Genomic DNA, 26,829 nt, shown 5'->3' with positions numbered 1-26,829 from the left:
TTTCTTGCATATTTTGTTTCCTGAACCGTTTGATGCATTTATTGTAGATTTGCGTTTTTTTAGGGTACCAAGATAAAAGGTCGAACAAAATGGGGATCGTGAGACTGGAACATAGCAAAACCAAACTGCCTGAGCTTGACAGAAAATATGTAGAAAAATAAAACATAAAAATAACTGCAGTTGTATCATTTTCTTGGTGATTCTACATACTTTTTGATCGCCCCTCATATGTCAGTGATTCATTCAGATTCAACTCCAATATAAACATGTGTTAACATGAACTATTGCAAAATGAAACAAAAACATGAGCTTAAAAACTCATGTCACCTCCAATGCTAAGATCCTTGACTAGAATGTCATTATACAGTCCTACAAAATTTATAAGACTTAAGCCTTTATGATAAATTGATAGCATATGTCCCATTATGAAACAAACAAAAAATAATAAAATATTTTAAACTGTGAAATGGTCCCTCTGAGCCAGAGGCTCTACTAATAAGGCCAAATAAATCATTGGCCCATTTGAGGCCACTTAATTCCTCCAAACTGTCGCATATGAAACCATTCAAACCCACAAGACTTGGTAGAATATTTGGCTCTTTTAGAGCCACTTATAAAGATACTTCCACTTGTAAAATGTTACATGAAACCAACTGAAATAAAGGTATAATTGACTCTTTTAGAGCACATATTGTTGTAGTCAAGGGCACATAATTCAAAGGGGCTAACTCTGGATGACCCAATATATTGCAGAATCGGAACCATATTGCGATCATCATATCACGAGATACTGTACCGGTATATACCGGTTTACCGGTAATATTGCACAGTCCTACAGAGCAGAAGCTGAACATGCTTACACAATGAATACACAATGCCATTTAGAAAGTGGTTAAATGTACCCCGTTATGTTTGGGATTACACTTTCCCAGTAAAGTACAGATTCTCGTACTTTTATTGGGTTGAGTCCCACCTTGGAACTATTGACAACTTCAGAGTTCTACTTTGATTGTTCAAGACTTTATTTTCTACCAGTGGGGTAGATTATTGTGAGAAACTGGTTATGACTGGAAGAAACCCAAACCTTTTGGAAAACTTTAGAGATATGGTATGTCACAGGAATAGCCAATGTTATTCAGGGGTTCAAAAATCCCATCCCCCAACGCCCGGGACAAGTCAGTTTTCATTTCGGGCAATCAAATAATGGTATCTTACTTGTCCGTGGGCTACTAGATAATTTCCACTTATGGTTTCAAACTGCAAATAAACTTTGATTTAATTTCATATCTGCTCAAAACGTAGCTATTAAATTTCGCAATGATAATAAAGTAGAGTTATCTTTCTTTGCTATTTATCACTTTTCAATAAATAGTCCAGTAAGCATTAACATCAAGTACCATGTTGATTTCTTCTTTCATAATTACATCATCATAATTATGTCATAAAATCAGGGCAAGTGGAAAATTAGTCAGGACACGTTACTTTCTTAAAGTGGCAAGTGGCTTTTTTTTTAAAAATGAACCCGTTATTATCCTTGTTCATTGTGTAGGTATTTCCAGAGTCTTCTCAGTATTGAGCATGAATATTGATAATGAATGTCTGATATACATGATTAGGATCCAGTTTTATCTGTCACAGAAATATATGATGATCCCATCATGCCTTCCACTGATTAGACACGTGAAGGTCCGGGTTAGAATATTGATTTTCAGTGACCCATGCTTGTCGTAAGAGGCTACTGACGGGATCGGGTGGTCAGGCTCGCTGACTTGGTTGACACAAGTCATCGGTTCCCAATTGCGCAGATCGATGCTCATGCTGGTGATCACTGGATTGTCTGGTCCAGGCTCGATTATTTACAGACTGCCGCCATATAGCTGGAATATTGCTGAGTGCGGCGTAAAACTAAACTCACTCACCCACTTTCACTGATGAGGAAGGCCTTATGAGTTGGCACAATTCAACAACTTTCCAATCAAACCATAGTGTAAATGTCGAAAATGAATAGTATGTGATGTGTTAGATGTGAATGATATGAACCTATGAGAATATCATGCTTTCTGTCATATCACACAGAACAGTAATCTATCATAAACTTCACACGAAAAATGCAAACAGATGATACAAATTGAAAAATATGTAATACCTTTTCTTTGTTATGATACATGTACTTTATTCCATCTTACCTGTCTCATCAAGCTATAGCAACATGAGTGTATTATGGACAGGTGACACACTCCTATATATACTCGTAAACAAAAGTAGGGGAACCTGAACTTTCAATTTGGATAGGAAGTATAAGCGTTTACAAACTTTTCAAAGACAGACATGTTATGAATGCACCACCATTTCTCTTTATCACCACCCCTAAACACAACGCATGGGATGAGCGTGTACAACGCAGAGGCCCGATACACGTGCTTGGGGTATTATTTTCTGATTTTGACGGTTTTCAAGAAGGTCGATTAATCACTGTAGACCATTAATTTGAAAATCATCTTGCATCACACAGTTAGTGTTTGTTTCTCGACGTTTTTTATATTTAAAATGAAAATCGTACACATGCAAATGTAATGTCGTACACCGATCATCTTTCAAGAGGGATTAATGTGCAAACAACTATGGTCATAAGGAAGTGCAAGTGGTGATGCACTCTCAGAACATTCTTTATTATCATATCAACATTGATTGACTCCGATATATATCTCCCAATTTTTTTCAATCTTATATTAAAAATGAAGTTCCCCTACTTTTGTTAAGAGTATATGTTGTATGGTGAAAGTGGAAGAAGTCACCTAAATCCACTGATGTGTCCTCATGGAGGATCACCTCTTGGGCAACACTTATATATGGAAAACCAGCAAAACTTTCTTCTCTCATGTACAAAGTTCTACTTGGGTATTTTGTGAAAAGTGTAAATGCTAAACCAAAAAGAAATAAGTGGCCAAGTTGTATTCAAAATGTTTTCTTCAAAACAGGTAATAGTTTAATTTGGACTTTTCATGCAATAGAAAAAACAAATGCAATCAAAAATTGTTTTAAAGACTCATGTGGATATCTAACATAGAGTCATCATATAAGGGCAAATTCTGTAAGATAGCCAAGGATACTATTGAAAATGAAGGTTATTTACAAAATCTGTCCAATAAATTTAGTTTGACTTTAATACAGTTCAGACACTCAACCACTGATTACCTGTTGAGGTTGGTCCACGATAGCATATTCCTGAGGAACAAGTATCATCCATACATCCATCCATCCATCAATCCCAAATCCATTCCAAACCCATCCATCCATCCATTCCAAATCCATCCGTTCATCCATCCATCCATTCCAAATCCATCCGTTAATCCATCCATCCATTCCAAACCCATCCATCCATCCATTCCAAATCCATCCGTTCATCCATCCATCCATTCCAAACCCATCCATCCATCCATCCCAAACCCATCCATCCATCCATTCCAAACCCATCCATCCAACCATTCCAAATCAATGCATCAATTCATTCCAAATCCATCCATTTCAAATCCACTCATCCATCCATTTCAAATCCATCCATCAATTCATTCCAAATCCATCCATTCAAATCCATCCATTCATTCCAAATCAATCCATTTCAAATTCATCCATCAATTCATTCCAAATCCATCCATTTCAAATCCATCCATCCTGCTTTCCAAATCAATCCATTTCAAATTCATCCATCCATCCATTTCAAATCCATCCATCAATTCATTCCAAATCTATCCATTTCAAATCCATCAATTCATTCCAAATCCATCCATTTCAAATCCATCCATTTATTCCAAATCAATCCATTTAAATTCATCCATCCATTCATTCCAAATCCATCCATCCATTCATTCCAAATCCATCCATCAATTCATCCATTTCCAAATCCATCCATCTATTCCAAATCAATCCATTTCAAATCCATCCATCAATTCATTCCAAATCCATCCATTTCAAATCCACTGATGCATCATTCCAAATCCATCCATCCATCCATTTAAATCCATCCATCCATTCCAAATCCATCCATCCATCCATCCATTTCAAATCCACTCATGCATCCAATCCATCCATCCATTCCAAATCCATCCATGAAGTTGTGGATCTCATTGCAGTACCAAGGACACTCCGCGATCATCAATAGGAAGTAGCCACATTTTGATAACCATCCCCTTGTTAGTCGTCTGGTATTCATGGATGATTCATAGTTGGTTTGTCATCACCCATGTGCACAACATCATGACTGTCATCACCCATTTGCAAAACATCATGACTGTCATCACCCATTTGCACAACATCATGACTGTCATCACCCATTTGCACAATCACGCCATGGGCGTCATCACCCATTTGCACAATAACACCATGACCGTCATCACCCATTTGCACAATAAGGTCATGACCGTCATCACCTATTTGCACAATAACACCATGACCGTCATCACCCATTTGCACAATAACACCATGGGCGTCATCACCCATTTGCACAATAACACCATGGGCGTCATCACCCATTTGCACAATAAGGTCATGACTGTCATCATCCATTTGCACAATAACACCATGACCGTCATCACCCAGTTTGCACAATAAGGCCATGGGAGTCATCACCCATTTGCACAATAACACCATGGGCGTCATCACCCATTTGCACAATAAGGCCATGGGAGTCATCACCCATTTGCACAATAGCGCATCCATAACACCATGACTGTCACCCCATTTGCACAATAACACCATGACCGTCATCACCCATTTGCACAATAACACCATGGGCGTCATCACCCATTTGCACAATAACACCATGACCGTCATCACCCATTTGCACAATAACACCATGGCGTCATCACCCATTTGTACAATAATGCCATGACCGTCATCACCCATTTGCACAATAACACCATGGGCGTCATCACCCATTTGCACAATAAGGTCATGACCGTCATCACCCATTTGCACAATAACGCCATGGGCGTCATCACCCATTTGCACAATAACGCCATGACCGTCATCACCCATTTGCACAATAACGCCATGGGCATCATCACCCATTTGCACAATAACAGCATGACCGTCATCACCCATTTGCACAATAAGGTCAGATCTCTGGCTGATACAAATATCCAGCGCCATGATGTGACATACTCTACCTCTATTAAACCTGCCATAATGACGAATACGTGACGTTTCTTCCATCTTAAGTCAATACATGTGTAGTTACTCTTAAACAATCTACAACCCATGAAGGTCTGGGTTAAAATTGATCTTCAGTAACCCATGCTTGTCGTAAGAGGCGACTAACAGGATTGTGTGGTCAGGCTTGCTGACATAGCTGACACATGTCATCGCGTCCCAGTTCAGTCGATCGATGTTCATGCTGTTGATCCCTGGATTGTCTGGTCCGGACTCGATTATTTACAGACCGCCGCCATCTAGCGGGAATATTGCCGAGTGCAGCGAAAAACTGCATAATAGTTTACTTTGAATCGGAAATGGAGTTATATTCAAAATAATCGGTATGCAGAGTAGACGTATTGACCTATGTTTGACTGTTTCACACCACAATAAATCGTGACGTATTGTACTGTGAAGCATTTCGAATAGGGTTCATCTCAACTTTTTATGTTTTTTTTCCCTATATCTTTAATCCTCACAAGTGAGTGAGTGAGTATGGTTTTACGACGCTTTTAGCAATATTCAAGCAATATCACGGCGGGGTACCCCAGAAATGGGCTTCACACATTGTACCCATGTGGGGAATCGAACCAGGGTCTTTGGCGTGACAGGCCAACGCTTTAACCACTAGGCTACCCTACCGCCCCTAATCCTCACAAACACATGAGAGCCTGTGCGTATGACTGATTGGATACGACCTCCCCACTTGGCCCTTTAGGTCTTAAACTTAATTAGGGGCCTAATTATCACGGTGGATTGAGGTTATTACTGGCCAGAATATCATTTGCTGGTCCAGCTGACCAGGGTTATTGTTCAGTCTCCCGATCAGCAGTGTTGGGAATTGGTTGAAATCTCCCAATTGATGATTGCTTCATTACCAACGAACAATCATCGAAAAAAAGATATGTGAACTTCTAAGATATGTTCCATTGTCAAGTTTTTCAAAGACTAAAACAGTCGTTCCAAAATCGTTTATGTTCGATTATGAGAAATTGTGATCGATTGCTTGGTGTCCATCCATCCATTCCAAACCCATCCATCCATCCATTCCAAATCCATCCGTTCATCCATCCATCCATTCCAAACCCATCCATCCATCCATCCCAAACCCATCCATCCATCCATTCCAAACCCATCCATCCAACCATTCCAAATCAATGCATCAATTCATTCCAAATCCATCCATTTCAAATCCACTCATCCATCCATTTCAAATCCATCCATCAATTCATTCCAAATCTATCCATTGCAAATCCATCCATTCATTCCAAATCAATCCATTTCAAATTCATCCATCAATTCATTCCAAATCCATCCATTTCAAATCCACTCATCCATGCTTTCCAAATCCATTCATCCATTCATCCATCCATCCATTTCAAATCCATCCATCAATTCATTCCAAATCTATCCATTTCAAATCCATCAACTCATTCCAAATCCATCCATTTCAAATCCATCCATTTATTCCAAATCAATCCATTTAAATTCATCCATCCATTCATTCCAAATCCATCCTTCCATTCATTCCAAATCCATCCATCAATTCATTCCAAATCCATCCATCAATTCATTCCAAATCCATCCATCAATTCATTCCAAATCCATCCATCAATTCATTCCAAATCCATCCATTTCAAATCCACTGATGCATCATTCCAAATCCATCCATCATACATTTAAATCCATCCATCCATTCCAAATCCATCCATCCATCCATCCATTTCAAATCCACTCATGCATCCATTTAAATCCATCCATCCATTCCAAATCCATCCATGAAGTTGTGGATCTCATTGCAGTACCAAGGACACTCCACGTCGTCAATAGGAAGTAGCCACATTTTGATAACCATCCCCTTGTTAGTCGTCTGGTATTCATGGACGATTCATAGTTGGTTTGTCATCACCCATATGCACAACATCATGACTGTCATCACCCATTTGCAAAACATCATGACTGTCATCACCCATTTGCACAACATCATGACTGTCATCACCCATTTGCACAATAACGCCATGGGCGTCATCACCCATTTGCACAATAACACCATGACCGTCATCACCCATTTGCACAATAAGGTCATGACCGTCATCACCCATTTGCACAATAACACCATGACCGTCATCACCCATTTGCACAATAACACCATGACCGTCATCACCCATTTGCACAATAACACCATGGGCGTCATCACCCATTTGCACAATAAGGTCATGACTGTCATCATCCATTTGCACAATAACACCATGACCGTCATCACCAGTTTGCACAATAATAAGGCCCGTCATCACCCATTTGCACAATAACACCATGACCGGCATCACCCATTTGCACAATAAGGCCATGGAGTCATCACCCATTTGCACACAATCATCACCCATTTGCACCATGACCGCCATGACCCATTTGCATAACCCATTTGACCATCATCACCCATTTGCATAATAACACCATGGCGTCATCACCCATTTGCACAATAAGGTCATGACCGTCATCACCCATTGCCAATAACACCATGGGCGTCATCACCCATTTTAATAATAAGCGCCATGGGCATCATCACCCATTTGCACAATAATGCCATCACCCATTTGCACGTCATCACCCATTTGCACAATAACACCATGGGCGTCATCACCCATTTGCACAATAAGGTCATGACCGTCATCATCCATTTGCACAATAACACGTCATGTCATTACCCATGACTTGCCACCCAATAACAACACCATCATCACCCATTTGCACAATAAGGCCATGACCGCGTCATCACCCATTTGACCGTCATCACCCATTTGCACAATAACGCCATGGGCGTCATCACCCATTTGCACAATAACGTCATGACCGTCATCACCCATTTGCACAATAACGGCATGACCGTCATCACCCATTTGCACAATAAGGTCAGATCTCTGGCTGATACAAATATCCAGCGCCATGATGTGACATACTCTACCTCTATTAAACCTGCCATAATGACGAATAAGTGACGTTTCTTCCATCTTAGGTCAATACATGTGTAGTTACTCTTAAACAATCTACAACCCGTGAAGGTCTGGGTTAAAATTGATCTTCAGTAACCCATGCTTGTCGTAAGAGGCGACTAACAGGATCGTGTGGTCAGGCTTGCTGACATAGCTGACACATGTCATCGTCGTCCCAGTTCAGTCGATCGATGTTCATGCTGTTGATCCCTGGATTGTCTGGTCCAGACTCGATTATTTACAGACCGCCGCCATCTAGCGGGAATATTGCTGAGTGCAGCGAAAAACTGCATAATAGTTTACTTTGAATCGGAAATGGAGTTATATTCAAAATAATCGGTATGCAGAGTAGACGTATTGACCTATGTTTGACTATGAGTTGGATCTCACACAAAGAAAAGCGAACGTCAAAACTAGGCAGAATGACCCTTGTTGTTTTATTTAATCAGGTCCGTTTATGACTACATCGACTAGTGGCCGTATGCCATATGGGTATATGACCACAGGCCCTCGTGTCTTTGTGAGGATTTAAAGATTTAGAAAAAAACACATAAAAATTTGAGATATGTATTGACTGTTTCACACCACAATAAATCGTGACGTATTGTACTGTGAAGCATTTCGAATAGGGTTCATCTCAACTTTTTATGGGTTTTTTTCCCATATCTTTAATCCTCACAAGTGAGTGAGTGAGTATGGTTTTACGACGCTTTTAGCAATATTCAAGCAATATCACGGCGGGGTACCCCAGAAATGGGCTTCACACATTGTACCCATGTGGGGAATCGAACCAGGGTCTTTGGCGTGACAGGCCAACGCTTTAACCACTAGGCTACCCTACCGCCCCTAATCCTCACAAACACATGAGAGCCTGTGCGTATGACTGATGGGATACGACCTTCCCACTTGGCCCTTTAGGTCTTAAACTTAATTAGGGGCCTAATTATCACGGTGGATTGAGGTTATTACTGGCCAGAATATCATTTGCTGGTCCAGCTGACCAGGGTTATTGTTCAGTCTCCCGATCAGCAGTGTTGGGAATTGGTTGAAATCTCCCAATTGATGATTGCTTCATTACCAACGAACAATCATCGAAAAAAAGATATGTGAACTTCTAAGATATGTTCCATTGTCAAGTTTTTCAAAGATGTGTTCCCCGTTTATGTTCGATATAGATCGATTGCTTGGTCGTTTGGTCACTCGCGACCAATCATCGTGGAACACCACTACTGATCAGTGCTATTTTTAGCATGTGCCCGATATAAGCATAGGGTGGACTGGCCATTGCCAGCAGCCGTACTACCCTCTGTCATCCCTGTGGGTATAGTAAGAGGCGACTAATGGGATCGGACAGTTAGTGAGTGAGTGAGTGGTTTTAGTTTTATGCCGGACTCAGCCATATTCCAGCTATAGTCAGAATCGCTGACTTGGTTGACAGAGGTCATTGTATTCTAATTGTGTAGATCGATGATTGTGATGTTGATCACCGGATTGTTTTGCCCAGACGCGATATTTACAGACAGAAGCCATATACAGTGTAAACCTGATAAGAAAAATTTCAAGGGACTTGCCAAAATAGTTTACTTATCAGGTATTTTATTTATCCAAACTTATCGAAACCTGCAAATGACAACCATATGCATGTATACAGCAGAATAACAGACAACATTTGTAAGTAATATGGCATGTTTTATTCCATAAATTTTCATTGTTAAGCCAGCGAGCTATAAGTAGGATGTTTGTTTAGCTGGGGACTGACACATGCCCCTCATATCGGATTATGTGGTGATCACTAATTTAGTTATCCGGTCTTTTTGTTAAGTAATTTACTTCCAGGGACGGTGAGAAGACATTTAGTTAAGCGGTATTGTTTACTTATCCGAGTTTAGTTAACCGGACTCTAATAGTAATAATTAATGAAGAAATTTGCCGGGACCAAAGAATAGTGGTCTGTTTTTTATCTGTAGTCTCAGCAACCCATGTGCTTTTACTTAAGGGGTTTCCACTGTAGCTGGAATATTGCTGAGTGCAGGGTTAAACAACTAACCAACCAACTAACTAACTAACCCTGAGGGTATTGTGAAGACAACGGTATCTCACTGACCAGTGTATATGTTACAATAAGTATGCATAATCAGTAAATATGTATAATTACTGAAAATTTCAACCAACCAAGAAGCCGTTCAGGTGTTGTGATTGAGTCCAGTGACAGCGAAATGTGTACTATAGCAGTGTAAAGTGGTGTGCTAGATAGGAAGTATGCTCGTAACCAATTCGACATGTATGCTACGAGACTGTACTCTGTAGATGACTTCAACATAGAGAAAACCATTTCCCTTCGGCAAGCTGTTCACCAACACTCTTACTGTAGTGGACAAGGTTTCACTAAATGCAACTGTGCTGGCTCAAAGCGTTGTCAGACCAATCGCTGCAAGTGTTACAAGGCAAAGATTCAATGTAGTTCTAGGTGTCACTCAACACTCCCATGTTCAAATAAAAATTCAGGAACACAATGAAATAAAATTCATGAAAATCAATGTGCTGTACCTTGTTCCTAAAAATGAAGACATATCTATGACAACCAGACTGACTTTAAGAGTAATATCAATATTTCAGTCATTCAAATGATATCAGTAAATATGTATAATTTTGTTTCTTAAATTTCAGGAATTATGTATTATTGCTGAAAATTTCAGTAAATATACATAATTCCTGAGTGAATCAGACATTATACATAATTACTGAAATTTTCAGTAATTATACATATATCTGATTATACATATTTTACATATTTACTGATTATACATATTTACTGATTATACATATTTCCTGATTATGCATATTTCCTGTAACATATATTAACATGTACTGGTGTCCTGCCATTTGTGAGAACTCCCAGTTGTGAGACACATTAATTAATGGTTCAGTGCACACAGGTGGTGCTTCCCCATCCCTACGATGAAAGTGGGAACAGCCCTGTTGCTGAAGAGTACCCGCAGGAGGCATAGCTCATTAATGAGTTAATTAACACAGTAGACATTGTTCGTTGAAGAGCATTTATTGTTTTCAATAGATACTGAAATACTGAAAAAGATTATCGTGAACTGGTGATGTATTCTATTTGTTGAAGGCCTGCCATAATGGTGATCGGAAAGAGCAGTCAAAGGTTAATAAATACATTTGGATTAATTATAGTTACAACAGTTATTGCTAGATTTTTCAAACACGTAAATCTGAGTAGGTAAATTAATTTCTCTTTCAAATGATCACGAAGTTACCTACACAAAGCCATTAATCTGAATAGGTTAGTTACTTTATCTTTTAGCGTTTTATTAAGTTACCTCCACAAGACTCAGTTAAATAGCTAATCCATAATTAGCTGGGGTTAATCCATTCTATCAGAATGGGGAGTAAGGTGTGTTTTCTTTGCTAATTACCTACTCCACTGTGTCACAACTGGGAGTCTCACAACTGGGAGTTCTCACAAATGGGAGTAGACCCATATACTTAATTAGTGTATGTACTTAATTAGCTGGGGCCAGCTGGCGTGCGTTTACTCCTAATGATTTTACCCTGCATAAATAGTTACATCAATCTCTTCCTAGACATCACACTAAATGATAACCAACCTACCAGATACCCTCTCTCCCATTTCCAATCACCCACAGCAATAGACCTAACAATCACCACCCCTACATTTACAAAATCTTGCCTATGGGAGGTACACTCAGACACCTGGCCTCCAGCACAGAAATCAAATACAATGTACACAAAGCAGACAGGAATAAATTCACTAAACTATGCAAACAAGTTGACCCATCCAACATTATAAACACTGATACAGAAACCTTTAACACACAGCTAACCAACACCATCATTGATATAACAAATACATGCATACCCACTTTTCGGACCACTCAAGCACAGAAAACAGTCCCATGGTGGAGCCAAGACATTATCAATGCCAGAAAGGCACGAAAAAAGGCCCTCAATAAATCAAAGAGGGACCGTTCAAAATGTTCATTTGGCTAAAAAAATGGCAAAATAGGAACACTGGAGAAAATTTTGCTCGACCCTGAGGCTAAACCAACACAACTCTAGAAAAATGTGGAAAAATTTTAAAGCTATTCAGGGAAATTCCAAATCTATAATTCAACCAAACCTTCCGAACCTCCCCACAAATAAAGAAAAAGCTAATACAGTTGCTGCCCACTTTTCGAACACTAGTAGCTCCACCAACTTAAAACCAACCACCCTACTCACCTGAACCACCCCACTCACACCTACCCATAAACAAAAACATAAACATACACGAACTTAAGGCAGCTCTTAAACATAAAAAAACAGCCTCAGCCCCTGGTCCAGATAACATCACATACACCATACTGAACAAACTTCCACCAAACATGCTCAACTTAACACTTACACTATTTAACTATATCTGGACCACAGGAAACATACCATCTTCATGGAAAACAGCTAAGGTGGTGCCAATCCTAAAGCCAGGGAAACCCATTAACTCCCCAGATTCATTTCGACCTATTTCCCTCACTTCACACTTATGTAAAACACTAGAGTCTATAGTTAATAATAGGCTAAAACATCAAATCCAAACCCACAACTTAATTAAGCAGGACCAGAGTGGCTTCACTCCAAATAGGCAAACTTTAGATCACATTTTACATTTGGAACACTATATAAAGGTAGCCCAAGCACAAAAAAAATACACGCTGGCCATTTTTATTGACTTTAGCAAAGCTTTCGACATGATCTGGCACAACGGCATCATCCAAAATCTACAAGAAAATGCCATACATGCATATTTTAAACTTCATACAGGCATTCCTCAAAAATAGACAAATAATAGTCAAATCTCACAACACTGTCTCGGATCCTTTTCCACTAGAAAATGGAACCCCCCAGGGGAGCATAATTTCCCCAACACTTTTCAACTTCATGATTAACGACATATTTCCGGACAAGTGGCCAGAAATTTCTACTGCAAAATTCGCTGATGACATTTCCTTTTGGACATCATCCACCTCAGGAAACCAAGCCACAATCAAAACTCAAAGAATGCTAAATCACATCCAAAACTGGGCCCCTAAATGGGTGTTCCACATAAACGTTTAAAAACCGTGGGCATCTTATTCAAAAAGCAAAGAATGCAAAATTATACACCCAAACTCCATCTTAATAACCAAGAAATCAAGTTCGAAAAAGAGGCAAAATTCCTAGGTGTAACTTTTGACCAACACATGACATGGACACCCCACATTAATAATCTGGTCAACTCATGTCAAAAAGATCTAAATCTCATGCGAGCTATCAGTGGTACAAACTGGGGAGCCGACAAACAAACACTTATTAATATATACAAAACTCTTATACAGTCTAGACTGGACTATGCTGCTCCGGTCCTCCACTCCATCTCCCCATCCAACCTTCAAAAACTCAATTCTATACAGTACAAAGCCCTTAAACAAGCCCTAGGCACTAGGACTGGCACCTCCCACAACACTCTTCTCCTACTCACAGGCATCCCCTCAATCAAAACACAAATAAATCAAACTGCACTCAATTACTGGGCTGGGGCCCAACACAACCCAATATACAAACTTATCTCAACTAAATACACCAACACTAAAAAATCCACTATTAAAAAATTTAAAAACAACCCAAACAAAGCCCCCCTACTCACTCACCTCAACAGTCTGCTTCACTCACAACACCTAAACACCATCCAGCACACACCTCCCATAACAAGCTACATTCATGACAAACCCCCACCCTCTACAGATACCACCCTAGTAGAAACACTCCAAAATCTCCCTAACACCACTGACACTCAAACCAAAACAAACCTCATCCAATCCCACATCAACCTAAATTACCCCAACCACACCCAAATATATACAGACGCTTCAGTCGGTACAAATAAATGCATAGGCATAGGCATCCATGTACAACAAACACCCCCCTTAACAACAAACCTCCACTATACAAACCACACAAACATTAACACAGCAGAATTAACAGCAATCCTAACTGCATTACACCTCATCCCCACTATGCCCCCCACCAACATCTTAATACTCACAGATTCCCTCAGCGCCGTCAAACAACTCCAACATAAGCACTCAAAATCACGTAACGACCTAATACACAACATAATTATACAGATTCACTCACTGCAACAATTAAATAAAAACATAACATTAATGTAGATACCAGCTCACACTCACAACAAAGGAAATAATACAGCAGACATAGCAGCCAAACTAGCCACCACACAAAACTCTCCAGCCATACAATTCCACACATCCAAAACTGAAATAAAACAACTCATCAAATCTCACATAATAAACCAAAACTACCAACACAACCTCAACACAAACAAATCCACCTGGGTCAAAGCCATCATAACCAAACCTATCACCAAAACCCTCACCTACTCAAACAACAAACACATGCACACACTCATCACTAGACTAATCACCGGCATAACAAACTTAAACCACACATTATTCAAACAAAACAGACACCCAGATGGACTATGTACACAATGCAAACAACCAGAAACAATTGAACACATATTTACACACTGCCACCTGCAACAAACAAACATCACACAACTACACAGCAGTATACCAGCTAAATATCACAATAATATACATCTACTTTTTAATCCCCTCAACCCGTCAACTATATTCCACGCCATAGCCACCTTCCTACAAAACTCCAACCTAATCAATAAAATTTAGAACTTCCCAAACAATCCCCACCACACTACCTCTCAATAGCTTATATATTTAGACCAGGCTTCAAAACCTCATTTATCCATACTATTTCTTTATCACCAACATAAGCCTACTCATTTAGACCTGGGAAACAAATTTCACTTACCCATAGTTGTCTTATTTTCGCTAAAACGTCCGCGCCCTCTCTCAGCCAATCAGTAACCTCTAAAATGTAAATAAACCCAGCACCAGCCCTCGTGTACAAAGGTCACGGCCTCCCTACCAAGCCAGCTCACCCACAGCCTTACAACCACTGCCACGGCCTTTGCCTTATCGTCTCCCTCACCCCCCACCCCCCAACCCCGTTACAAACCCGTCTTTCTTTCTTTATTAGGTCCCCTATTATTAAATAGTACAGCTTAACTGTACCACTACAATTTAACCCCCAACATGCTATACATTTACTTTATACCCAACCCCACCCCCCAACCCCAACTGTCACCCCCTCACCCCCACCCCCAACTTTATCTATCACATACTTATTCCAACTCCTCTTATTATTAACAACTGCTTTATTTTTCTCTCTCTCTTTATAATTTCGGCTTTTTATTTTATTTATATTATATTTTTAACTATTTTATCCTAAAACTAGTTAAGCTTAATCCCCCATAATTTACATTTTTTAGGGTATGGTGGTTTATCCCTATTATTACATTATTAATTAATTATATATCAACCCCACCTACCCCGTCGGCGACATTGGCTATGCTAAAAGCCGACGTTAAACTTTAAATTTCGTTCGTTCATAGACATATGTTTTCCCGGACACTTTCAGGAGTGACCAGACAACAGGAACCGTCATGCTTTCAGACAAGGACATTGATGGAGGATGGGCGTGGGTAGTTCTGGTAGCCACATCACTTGGCATGGTTTTCAGAGGCAGCACAGCAATATCTCCTGGCTTTCTTCAAGTGGAGTTCTTGAAGTATTTTTCTCAGAGTACCGGCTACACCAGCCTTGTGACGTCCATGTTTATGTGTCTGGAGTTTGTTATGGGTAAGGTACACAGAACTAACCTCAAGCTTTCCTAGATTTGTTGTTTCTATTTATATCCATCTGGGCTCTGCAGACTTAATCATAATCATAATTATACGCAATATGAACTTACGTCTCACGAGATTGTATAGGATCTGTTCCACCCTTTGTTTCTTGATATTCACTAGATTGTATTGCATCTGTTCTACCCTTTGTTTCTTGATATTCACTAGATTGTATTGCATCTGTTCTACCCTTTGTTTCTTGATATTCACTAGATTGTATTGCATCTGTTCTACCCTTTGTTTCTTGATATTCACCAGATTGTATTGCATCTGTTCTACCCTTTGTTTCTTGATATTCACCAGATTGTATTGCATCTGTTCTACCCTTTGTTTGCAGATATTCACTAGATTGTATTGCATCTGTTCTACCCTTTGTTTCTTGATATTCACTAGATTGTATTGCATCTGTTCTACCCTTTGTTTGCAGATATTCACTAGATTGTATTGCATCTGTTCTACCCTTTGTTTGCAGATATTCACTAGATTGTATTGCATCTGTTCTACCCTTTGTTTCTTGATATTCACCAGATTGTATTGCATCTGTTCTACCCTTTGTTTCTTGATATTCACCAGATTGTATTGCATCTGTTCTACCCTTTGTCTGCAGATATTCACTAGATTGTATTGCATCTGTTCTACCCTTTGTTTCTTGATATTCACCAGATTGTATTGCATCTGTTCTACCCTTTGTTTCTTGATATTCACCAGATTGTATTGCATCTGTTCTACCCTTTGTTTGCAGATATTTCTGTTACCCTTTGTTTCTTGATATTCACTAGATTGTATTGCATCTGTTCTACCCTTTGTTTCTTGATATTCACCAGATTGTATTGCATCTGTTCTACCCTTTGTCTGTAGATATTCATTAGATTGTATTGCATCTGTTTACCCTTTGTCTGTAGATATTCACTAGATTGTATTGCATCTGTTCTATCCTTTGTAAAAAGCGGCGTTAAACCAAACTCAGTCAGTCAGTCTATCCTTTGTCTGTAGATATTCACTAGATTGTATTGCATCTGTTCTACCCTTTGTCTGTAGATATTCACTAGATTGTATTGCATCTGTTCTACCCTTTGTCTGTAGATATTCACTAGATTGTATTGCATCTGTTCTACCCTTTGTCTGTAGATATTCACTAGATTGTATTGCATCTGTTCTACCCTTTGTAGATATTCACTAGATTGTATTGCATCTGTTCTACCCTTTGTCTGTAGATATTCACTAGATTGTATTGCATCTGTTCTACCCTTTGTCTTTAGATATTCCCTAGATTGTATTGCATCTGTAACAAATAGTGAACTGTGTCAAAATTTTAATGACCCGTTTGTTAAACAACTTTTTTATTATTGTTTCATTGAATGTTATATGCTTATTAGTTTTCGAGTTAGATTGCATTTCATCGGTCCGCATTTGAGGCAAACGGTCTATAGACTGTATTGCATCTTTTCTACCATTTGTCTGTAAATATTCACTGAATATGCATCTTTTTTACCCTTTGTTTCCATGTTCAGAAGATTGTATTGCATCAGCCTTACCCAAAGTCTGTTTGCTGATATTGACTAGATTGTATTGCATCTGTTGTACCTATAGTTTGTTCATATTCACTTGATTGTATTGCATCTCTTCTACCCTTTGTTTGTAGATATTCACCAGATTGTATTGCATCTGTTCTACCCTTTGTTTGCAGATATTCACTAGATTGTATTGCATCTGTTCTACCCTTTGTTTCTTGATATTCACTAGATTGTATTGCATCTGTTCTACCCTTTGTTTGCAGATATTCACTAGATTGTATTGCATCTGTTCTACCCTTTGTTTGCAGATATTCACTAGATTGTATTGCATCTGTTCTACCCTTTGTTTCTTGATATTCACCAGATTGTATTGCATCTGTTCTACCCTTTGTTTCTTGATATTCACCAGATTGTATTGCATCTGTTCTACCCTTTGTCTGCAGATATTCATTAGATTGTATTGCATCTGTTCTACCCTTTGTTTCTTGATATTCACCAGATTGTATTGCATCTGTTCTACCCTTTGTTTTCTTGATATTCACCAGATTGTATTGCATCTGTTCTACCCTTTGTTTCTTGATATTCACTAGATTGTATGGGATCTGTTCTACCCTTTGTTTCTAGATATTCACTAGATTGTATTGCATCTGTTCTACCCTTTGTCTGTAGATATTCCCTAGATTGTATTGCATCTGTAACAAATAGTGAACTGTGTCAAAATTTTAATGACCCGTTTGTTAAACAACTTTTTTATTATTGTTTCATTGAATGTTATATGCTTATTAGTTTTCGAGTTAGATTGCATTTCATCGGTCCGCATTTGAGGCAAACGGTCTATAGACTGTATTGCATCTTTTCTACCATTTGTCTGTAAATATTCACTGAATATGCATCTTTTGTACCCTTTGTTTCCATGTTCAGAAGATTGTATTGCATCAGCCTTACCCAAAGTCTGTTTGCTGATATTGACTAGATTGTATTGCATCTGTTGTACCTATAGTTTGTTCATATTCACTTGATTGTATTGCATCTCTTCTACCCTTTGTTTGTAGATATTCACAAGATTGTATTTCATCTGTTCAACCCATTGTCTATAGATATTCACTAGATTATATTGCATCTGTTCAACCCTTTCTCTGTAGATATTCACAAGATCGTATTCCATCTGTTAAACCCTTTGTCTGTAGATATTCACTAGTACTTACCATGTGACATTGCATCCGTACATGTTCTACCTTTGTTTCATGATACCCACTATATGGCATTGCTTCTGTAATCCCCTACCATTGTCTACTTTGATCACGAGAATATACATGTGCTGTCTTTGTCGGTTTCTAAGGCCCAATATCCAGCGTGTTCTGTACCTTGTTCAGTGTCAGGACGGCCATGATGACTGGTGGCCTGCTGATGTCGCTTGGCCTTGTCATTGCTAGCTTTACCGCGGACATCGTGCAGCTTCTTCTAGCGTACGGTGTTCTAGGAGGTGAGGATTCTTTTGGGCAGACACATAGAACTGGTTATAATTCATTGCACAATAACACTGAATATGATAAAATCACAAATTACCAGTATGTTTGGATTTATGAAGTTTGGAACAGGACTTGTTATATCAAAGCAGGGAGAATGGAAGACGTAGCCTATCCCTGATCAAAGAATGTCAGTTTCTCGCCCAAAGTAAGGTGGGTGTGAGACATGAACATCTTTAGTGAAACTTGCATGTCTCGACATGGTAATGCCATATTCAAATCTTCTATTTCGACCCCAAATTGTGATTTTTTTTTATTACTTTTAGGTATAAAATATGTTGGATCTCGTTCAGTACTGGCGATTGGCAATGTGTAGCAGTTGTCGGGAGGTAAAAGCTTATACTCTAAATGTATAAAGTGGGTTGTGTCATTGATGATTTTTTCTTGAAAGTACTACCCGCTACTTTGCTAGCTCAACTGTATATACAATTCTCTGCATGAGTTCATGACTGAAGGGCCCCCATGTGGAATCTTTCTAAAAGCAGCGATAAACCTCAATCACGGACTTTAATAACAAGCAACAAAAACATTTGCACAATCATAAGACATTGTATGATTCCTATTGTACCATAAACATGTGCCTACCAAACGTTGATGCCAACAGGTGTTCGCGAACAGGTAAGCGTGGCCTACCCCACAGAAGGCACCCGTCTCACTCACACACACACACACACACACACACACACACACACACACACACACACACACACACACACACACAAAGGCAAGTCGGTTGTTGGTCTTTAAAAGAACAACGGGGACATATTATTAGGAAATTGCAATGTTTGTCTCTGAAATACCCGTGAAGATTAGGTTATACGTGATCCTCAGTAACCCATGCTTGTAGTAAGAGGAGACTAACAGGATCAGGTGGTCAGGCTCGCTGACTTGGTTGACACATGTTTACAGACCGCCGCCATATAGCTGGACTATTGCTGAGTGCGGCGTAAATCTAAACTCTAAACTCACTCACTCACTCACTCAGTTGGTTCGTAAACTACTTCCATCATTTGCTAGACTATGCAAAGGGAGATAACTAGTGCCTCGCATTCCTCTATCTCTCGCACGAAAGAGTCTCGATCTAAGCTTGGATCGGATCGTAAGATCGGGACCGGCTACGATCGGCCTAAGATCGGTTAGTGGAACGGGTGTAACTTTTAGCTAAGACGATTGTAAAATTGGCATAACTTACTAAGATTGATCTTAGATAAGATCGGTTAGTGGAACGGCACCCAGGTGGTCAGGCTCGCTGACTTGGTGGACACACCTCATCGTTTCCCAAGTCCGAGATCGATGCTCATGGTATTGATCACTAGATTGTCTGGTCCAGACTCGATTATTTACAGACGGCCATACAGCTGTGTGCGGCGTTAAACAACAAAGATACACATTGTCACTGAAGCCTAACATTTGGAAATAATTATCCTCCACATGTAACATTTGGAAACCATTAAAAGCTTTGCTGATGCCAGTGATGTTGTGACCTTGAAAATACATTTGATAAAAAGAGATTTGTTTCTATCTTTCAGGCCTAGGGTTCGGCTTATCGTACACTCCCCACAACATAATACTAGGTTATTACTTCAATCGTCATCAACCATTAGCAAACGGGATTTCCCTCGCGGCTTGTGGTTTAGGCCTCTCCGTGGGGCCCTTCGTTGTAATGTGGCTTATAGAATCGAATGGATGGCGATTCACGCTAGTAGCTCTAGCTTGCTGTAGTTTGCAGTTCTGTGTGGTCGGTTGTTTGTATTTCCCTACAAAACGTGAAAAATCAACGGAACATGGCAAAGGACGGCGGAAAATCAAATGTGGCGGATGTTCTAAATCGGAAACATGTCTGTGGTACCTTAAAGACGTGACCTTTTGGATAATGTGCATAAACTACGGCCTTGTTATGGTTGGCTATGGAATCCAGATTGTCCACTTTCCGGCATATGCAGAATCGCTGAACATACGTCCGGAACTCCTTGCATGGCTGTACACAACCTTCGGAATTGTTGTATCTATATCACGGGTGCTGTGTGGAGTTTTATGTAACGACAAAACGGTGGATCTCCTGATGGTATATTTCAGCACTCAAGCCATACAGGGACTTATCACAGTGTTTATGCCCCTGTATGCTAAAGACTACGTGGGCATAATGACGTACCAGGTTCTGGTCTCAATCTTCTATGGGTCCAGCCAGGTCCCTCTCTCGCCGCTTGTTGTCCAGCTGTTTGGTGTTCACAAATTGTCAACAGTATTTGGTTGGATGATGCTCTGGGGAGGTGTAGGAGCTCTGGTTGGGCCGGTGATTGCAGGTAAAATGTTTTCTGTTTTCAGTGAATGAGTTTAGTTTTATGCCGCTTTTAGCAATATTCTAGCAATATCACGGCGGGGGACACTAGAAATAGGCTTCACACATTATACCCCAGTGAGGAATCGAACCCGGGTCTTGATGTGATGGGCGAATGCTTTACCCGCTAGGCTACCCCATTGCCACTGCTGCTTCCAGATAGGTTTGTCACGATTCACCTGTGCATCGATACATCCTGAAGCACAATTTACGATGATTTACACCGCAGGCATCTCCGTATATAAATGCATATCCTAATTTCGTAACGGTTTTCAAACTGAAATATTTAGTAGGTTTAACAATAACCATGGCTAATATCATATACAAAGAATTGCAATTTAGGTCATTTCACATCCAATATTCAAGACTCGGGTAAGAATATTTAGGGCAATACTTTAAAATATACAATACGTTTGTCGTACGACTACAGCATGGTTCGTTCCCAATAATGTCAAACACTGGATTTTCTAAACCAGGCTAACTCTTCCGGCTACCGTCATATAGCTGGAACATTGCTGAGTGCGGTGTTTGCATCCAATGAGCGAGTTTATCGAATCCATACCACAGGTACCCACACCCCGGCGCAGCTATGACTTAGCATAACAACACTGCCACAGGCTAATTTGCATATCACGTGACCGGACTTTTTCTCTTGCGTTTAAACAAACACGTAAATAAGAAGGGAATGACCCAACGCAAGTGATTCCTCGCGGTCTTCATGATGTTTTACATTGTTACATAAATAGTCTTCTACAACTGCGAGAGTAAGGTTTATGACAATACATATTTATGTATCAAAGGGGCTGGATTGTTTGTTCTCCATCAGGCTTCGATGACAGCACGTGGAGCTGTACAGCCCATGTAAACAAAGGATCGCTACGCAAACCGAAATACATGTAGTGTTACACGTTTAAGGATATTTTCTCAGTGAAACTAAACCATTCTAACAATGATGTTTAATCAGATGTGTAGACTCATAAAAAATAATAGAGTTAAGAAATATGTATACTGAGTCAAAAAAGAAACTTCACATTCTTTATTCAGGGCACTATAAAAGAACAAGAGATGGTAAGATGGTTAAATTGTTATTATTTCATTGCTGAGATCTGTGTGATGTACTCGATACACTGACAGTGCCATAATCAGTTCCATTAGGCTACACCGCCGTTCCAAAACATGGGGGCGGTGGGGTAGCCTAATGGTTAAAGCGTTGACTCGTCACGCCGAAGACCCGGGTTCGAATCCCCACATGGGCACAATGTGTGAAGCCCATTTGTGGTGTCCCCCGCCGTGATGTTGCTGGAATATTGCTAAAAGCGGCGTAAAACCAAACTCAGTCAGTCAGTCAGTCCAAAACATGGGTATACAGAATGTCAAGTCACAAGAATAAAAATGCAAAATTTCTCAGTTCAATATCGTGTATGGCCGCCCGTGCATTCATCACTGCCAAACACCGTCTCCTCATCGACTGCCTGATGCTTGTGAACACGTGGTTGGGGATTCTGCGCCATTACTCTTGCAAGGCAGCGCCAAGTTCCTGCAAATTCTGAGGTTGGTTCCTAAGACCACGAAGCCTTCTCCCAAGTGCATCCCAAACGTGCTTTATTGGATTAAGGTCAGGGGACCTCGATGGCCAGTCCATGACGTTGATTCCAGCGTTGTGAAGGAAATTTCGTGTCAACATCGCGGTATGCGGCCGAGCATTATCATGCTGGAACTGTTGACTGGGCCATGAGCCGCCATGAAAGGAACAAGTTCAGGGGTGAGCACCTGGTCGCGGTAAGCAGCAGCTGTGAGGTTTCCACGGATGACCAGAAGTCGGGAACGGTTGTTCCCACAGAAAGCACCCCACACCATGCAACTTCCGCCCCCGAATCTGTCGACTTCCTGTACACAACATTGGGCATACCGTTCACGACGTCGTCTCCAGACTCTATGCCTGCCGTCCGCGAATCTGAGGGTAAACCTGGATTCATCGTTAAAAACGACTCGATTCCGACTCTCTGGGTCCATCGGAGGTGACGTTTGGCCCACAGCAGACGTTGACGTTGATGAAACGGCGTCAATATTGGCCCACGATATGGACGTCGAGAATGGAGATTGGCACCCTGCAACCGATTTCGAATGGTCTGTGAGGACAATCGTGGCATTTCAAGTACCGATAGAACTGTGGTTTAAAAGTGTTTTTTCAATTCTTGAGACCAATGCAAACACGTGCATATGAAGAAAACTACGATGCGAAGATCACGTGATCGACTGCACGTGAAAACCTGATTTGGCACTAACGTCATTTGCACGACGACTGGATGGGTTTGAGTGGGTTTTGCTAACGTTTTTCTAGAGTCAAAAGATAGGGATCCCATTTCGGATACATAGATGTATCATCAGAGAAAAATTATTCATTATTTTTCAAATTACATTTTGTGAAGTTTCTTTTTTGACTCAGTATACATTATATTGAATGGACTGTGTAAGATGTGACGAATCGTCACATCTTTCTGGCCTGCATCCTCGATAATCTCCAGGGTATATCACTCTCCACTATACCCTGGATGCATCCACGGCTTGGCCCCATAATTATATTACCTCCCTTTGCTGGCTCCGCATTATCACAGTAGCCAATCAGCTAAGCCGTTACATCCGAGCTTGCCAGTGTTAACAAAGATAGCGGTCGCAGTCGCGAAGGTTTGTTTGCAGTACCACTGGTATTTTTCAGGAAATAATACAGACAAATGGAGGATCTGAAACTTTTAAAAAATATATGAAACAACTCCTTCTACATCTTTCAGAGAACCTCTGCATCAATTGTGTTGCCAAGTTTAAACGGTTAGATCATTTAAGAAGCGAAAGTGAGTTGTGATTGGTTCGCTCAACTTCCCAGCGTAGACACCTGATCGGATTAAAAGCCAGCCAAGGGAGGTAATAAAATCATCGGGCCAAGCCGTGGATGCATCCACTGACTGACTGAGTTTAGTTTTACGCCGCTTTTAGCAATATTCCAGCAACATCACGGCGGGGGACACCAGAAATGGGCTTAACACATTGTGCCCATGTGGGAAATCGAACCCGGGTCCTCGGCGTGACAGGCCAACGCTTTAACCACTAGGCTACCCCACCGCCCCCGTGGATGCATCCAGGGTATAGTGGAGAGTGATCGTAACGTATACCCTAGAGATTATCGAGGATGTCTGGCCTGTGACAGAGGTACAATGCTGGCTGGCCGCATGAAACTCTGGGTAGGAGAGTGACAGGTACCACGTCTACTTGCAATTTCACTTGGAAACATGAACTTTGGTGCACATTCGTCACCACTCGCCCCTTTCCGTAACCTCAAAATCGCTATTCGGCTTGTCCCGGAATAACACGAGTTGGTCACGAATGTTTGGTGCAATAAGGACATCATGAATGGCCGAATGTCGACATGCTATCTCCGAACGTGTTCATTTTTTAAAGAGGCTGGGTCCCGTTTCTAATATCGCAATATACGAAGCGCAAGGGGAGCCTGGAACCAGCTTAATTCTTTACGTCATAGAGGTAGATGTCATCTTAGATTGCCAGTTGTGAGATCATCGGTGTAACCTTCTCGGTGTTCAATAACTGTATACGATTTTCGCTTGGATTTTCGAATTCTGGTGAGAGTATCAAATAGAAGTAGTAGCACGCACTTCACATAGGAAGCTGTTGTAAATTCGATCTAGCCAGCTTTGTTCTTTGTAGGCTGGCTTCATGACGTCACCAGGTCGTACTCCATTGGGTTTCATGTCGGAGGTAAGGGCTTTAACATTGAGTCTGATAGCATATGTCAGGCCGTATTTGCGACCTCGGGAGACATGACTGGCATTTATGAAGGAACTGAGAGTAGGCATGGGTTGGGAAGTGAGTTAATGAGTTTAGTTTTATGCCGCACTCGGCAATATTCCGGCTATATGGCGGCGGTCTGTAGTGAGTGAGTAGTCTTACGCCGCTTTTAGCAATATTCCAGCAATATCATAACAAGGGACACTAGACATGGGCTTCACTCATTGTACCCACGTGGGGAATCGAACCCGGGCCTAAGGCGGGACGAGCGAACGCTTTATCCACTAGGCTACCTCACCGACCCCGGCGGTCTGTTAATGATCATGTCTGGACCAGACACTCAATAGCATGAGCATCAATCTACGCAAATGGGATACGATGACGTGTGAAGAGTACAGGTTATTGAGAGTTATATTACATTAATGGAAGACAGAGTATAGAGAGAGTACAGTAGATGATAAAAACACAGTTGTATTCTAAGGTTCTTTAGAACTTGAAGAATAGGAAGAAAAGAACTTCTCGCCGAACACACACACACACACACACACACACACATGATTCTTATTCTCGTTTATCCATTCCAGGTGTTTTGGTCATGCTGGCTGCAGTGCTTCTTCTGTTTGTTCCCATGTGTAGACAGCGGGAAGCTGGTGAAGATGTCACAGAACCGGAACTCGCGGAAAAACTTGTACACAAAGACAAAGCTATTGTTGTGAAAGTTGACGTTAAAACACAGTTGTGTGCTGACGTTCAGTAGAGCTGGAAGAATGGTTGCCGATCGACCCATGCAGATCTTCTTAAGGCGCGTTCCCACGTTGCAGTTTGTGGCATACAACACGTTTCATGCCACAAATTACAGGAATGGTGTAGCCGTTCACACGTTGCAACAGTTGCATAAAAGTTTTAGTCTCGCGACACTGCCGTGCGTATGCGCGTGTATAGTTGCTATGCAACCAATTGTTCTTCGGCCGCTGGGTTACTGAAGATCAATTCGAAGAGCAGGGGCTTGTGTAATTCCGTGGGAATTACATGTTAATTGTTGGAACCAATACTTACTGTAATCAGTATTGTGTATGAATTCAGAAAGAAAACATGGTTCAATTTTGTCTGTTTGCTATAAGTATCATTGTGGGGTGATTGAATATGAGTTCCCAAAATTGCTTGCAGCACCATTTCGAAATATTTACATACGCTTATCACAACATAGTCAGGTAGCATAGCAATGATATAGAAATAAAAATGCTTCTACTTTCAATCTGGTGACATAAAATATGACATAATCATATAAATCAATAAATATTGCTTTCCTTCATCGGACACCAACATTGTAAGTATTGGCCTATATTAATGGATATCATTTATTCAATTAATGTATTCTCCCATTTCATGATATATACTACCATGACACACTTATCTAGTAATAATAGTACCCAGGTAGGGTATATGTATATCATAGAGTCATGTACAAGTGTCAAATCAGGCCTACAAGTACAGTCAGAATTGACACACTGACACTCGTGTGTGGGTAATTAAATGACAAATGACATAAAGCCAAATCTGCAGTCAGTATAAACTGAATGTATTAATACAGGAGTGAACAGATAACTACATATTACAAGTTCGGTATGCAAGT

The 26,829-nt window shown here is 40.4% G+C and overlaps 1 protein-coding gene and 1 long non-coding RNA gene across 3 annotated transcripts in view; one reads left to right on the top strand and one right to left on the bottom strand.

Moving 5' to 3' along the window:
- LOC124262969 (monocarboxylate transporter 4-like) overlaps positions 1 to 26,451 on the top strand; it is a 42,458-nt gene extending 16,007 nt beyond the window's left edge. For both annotated transcript variants that reach the window (XM_046697589.1, XM_046697588.1), the window contains exons 2-6: positions 15,756 to 15,976; positions 18,874 to 19,017; positions 20,590 to 21,363; positions 25,116 to 25,166; positions 25,781 to 26,451. In XM_046697589.1, the coding sequence (XP_046553545.1) occupies positions 15,781 to 15,976; positions 18,874 to 19,017; positions 20,590 to 21,363; positions 25,116 to 25,166; positions 25,781 to 25,953 (1,338 nt within the window). In that variant the 5' untranslated portion in view covers positions 15,756 to 15,780 and the 3' untranslated portion in view covers positions 25,954 to 26,451. The remainder of the gene's footprint in view (positions 1 to 15,755; positions 15,977 to 18,873; positions 19,018 to 20,589; positions 21,364 to 25,115; positions 25,167 to 25,780) is intronic.
- On the bottom strand, positions 1,728 to 22,187 carry LOC124262970. The gene is made up of 3 exons (XR_006894741.1): positions 21,970 to 22,187; positions 2,147 to 2,151; positions 1,728 to 1,738 (listed from the first exon to the last, which is right to left on the bottom strand). It is a non-coding gene; the product is annotated as an uncharacterized LOC124262970 (long non-coding RNA).
- Positions 26,452 to 26,829: the final 378 nt, after the last annotated feature.

Source organism: Haliotis rubra, unplaced genomic scaffold (assembly GCF_003918875.1).
Source record: "Haliotis rubra isolate DU_JTF1 unplaced genomic scaffold, ASM391887v1 Scf861, whole genome shotgun sequence".
Classification (NCBI taxonomy): domain Eukaryota; kingdom Metazoa; phylum Mollusca; class Gastropoda; order Lepetellida; family Haliotidae; genus Haliotis; species Haliotis rubra.
Note: the sequence above shows the minus strand (reverse complement) of the source record. Positions and strands in the feature narration are given on the sequence as shown.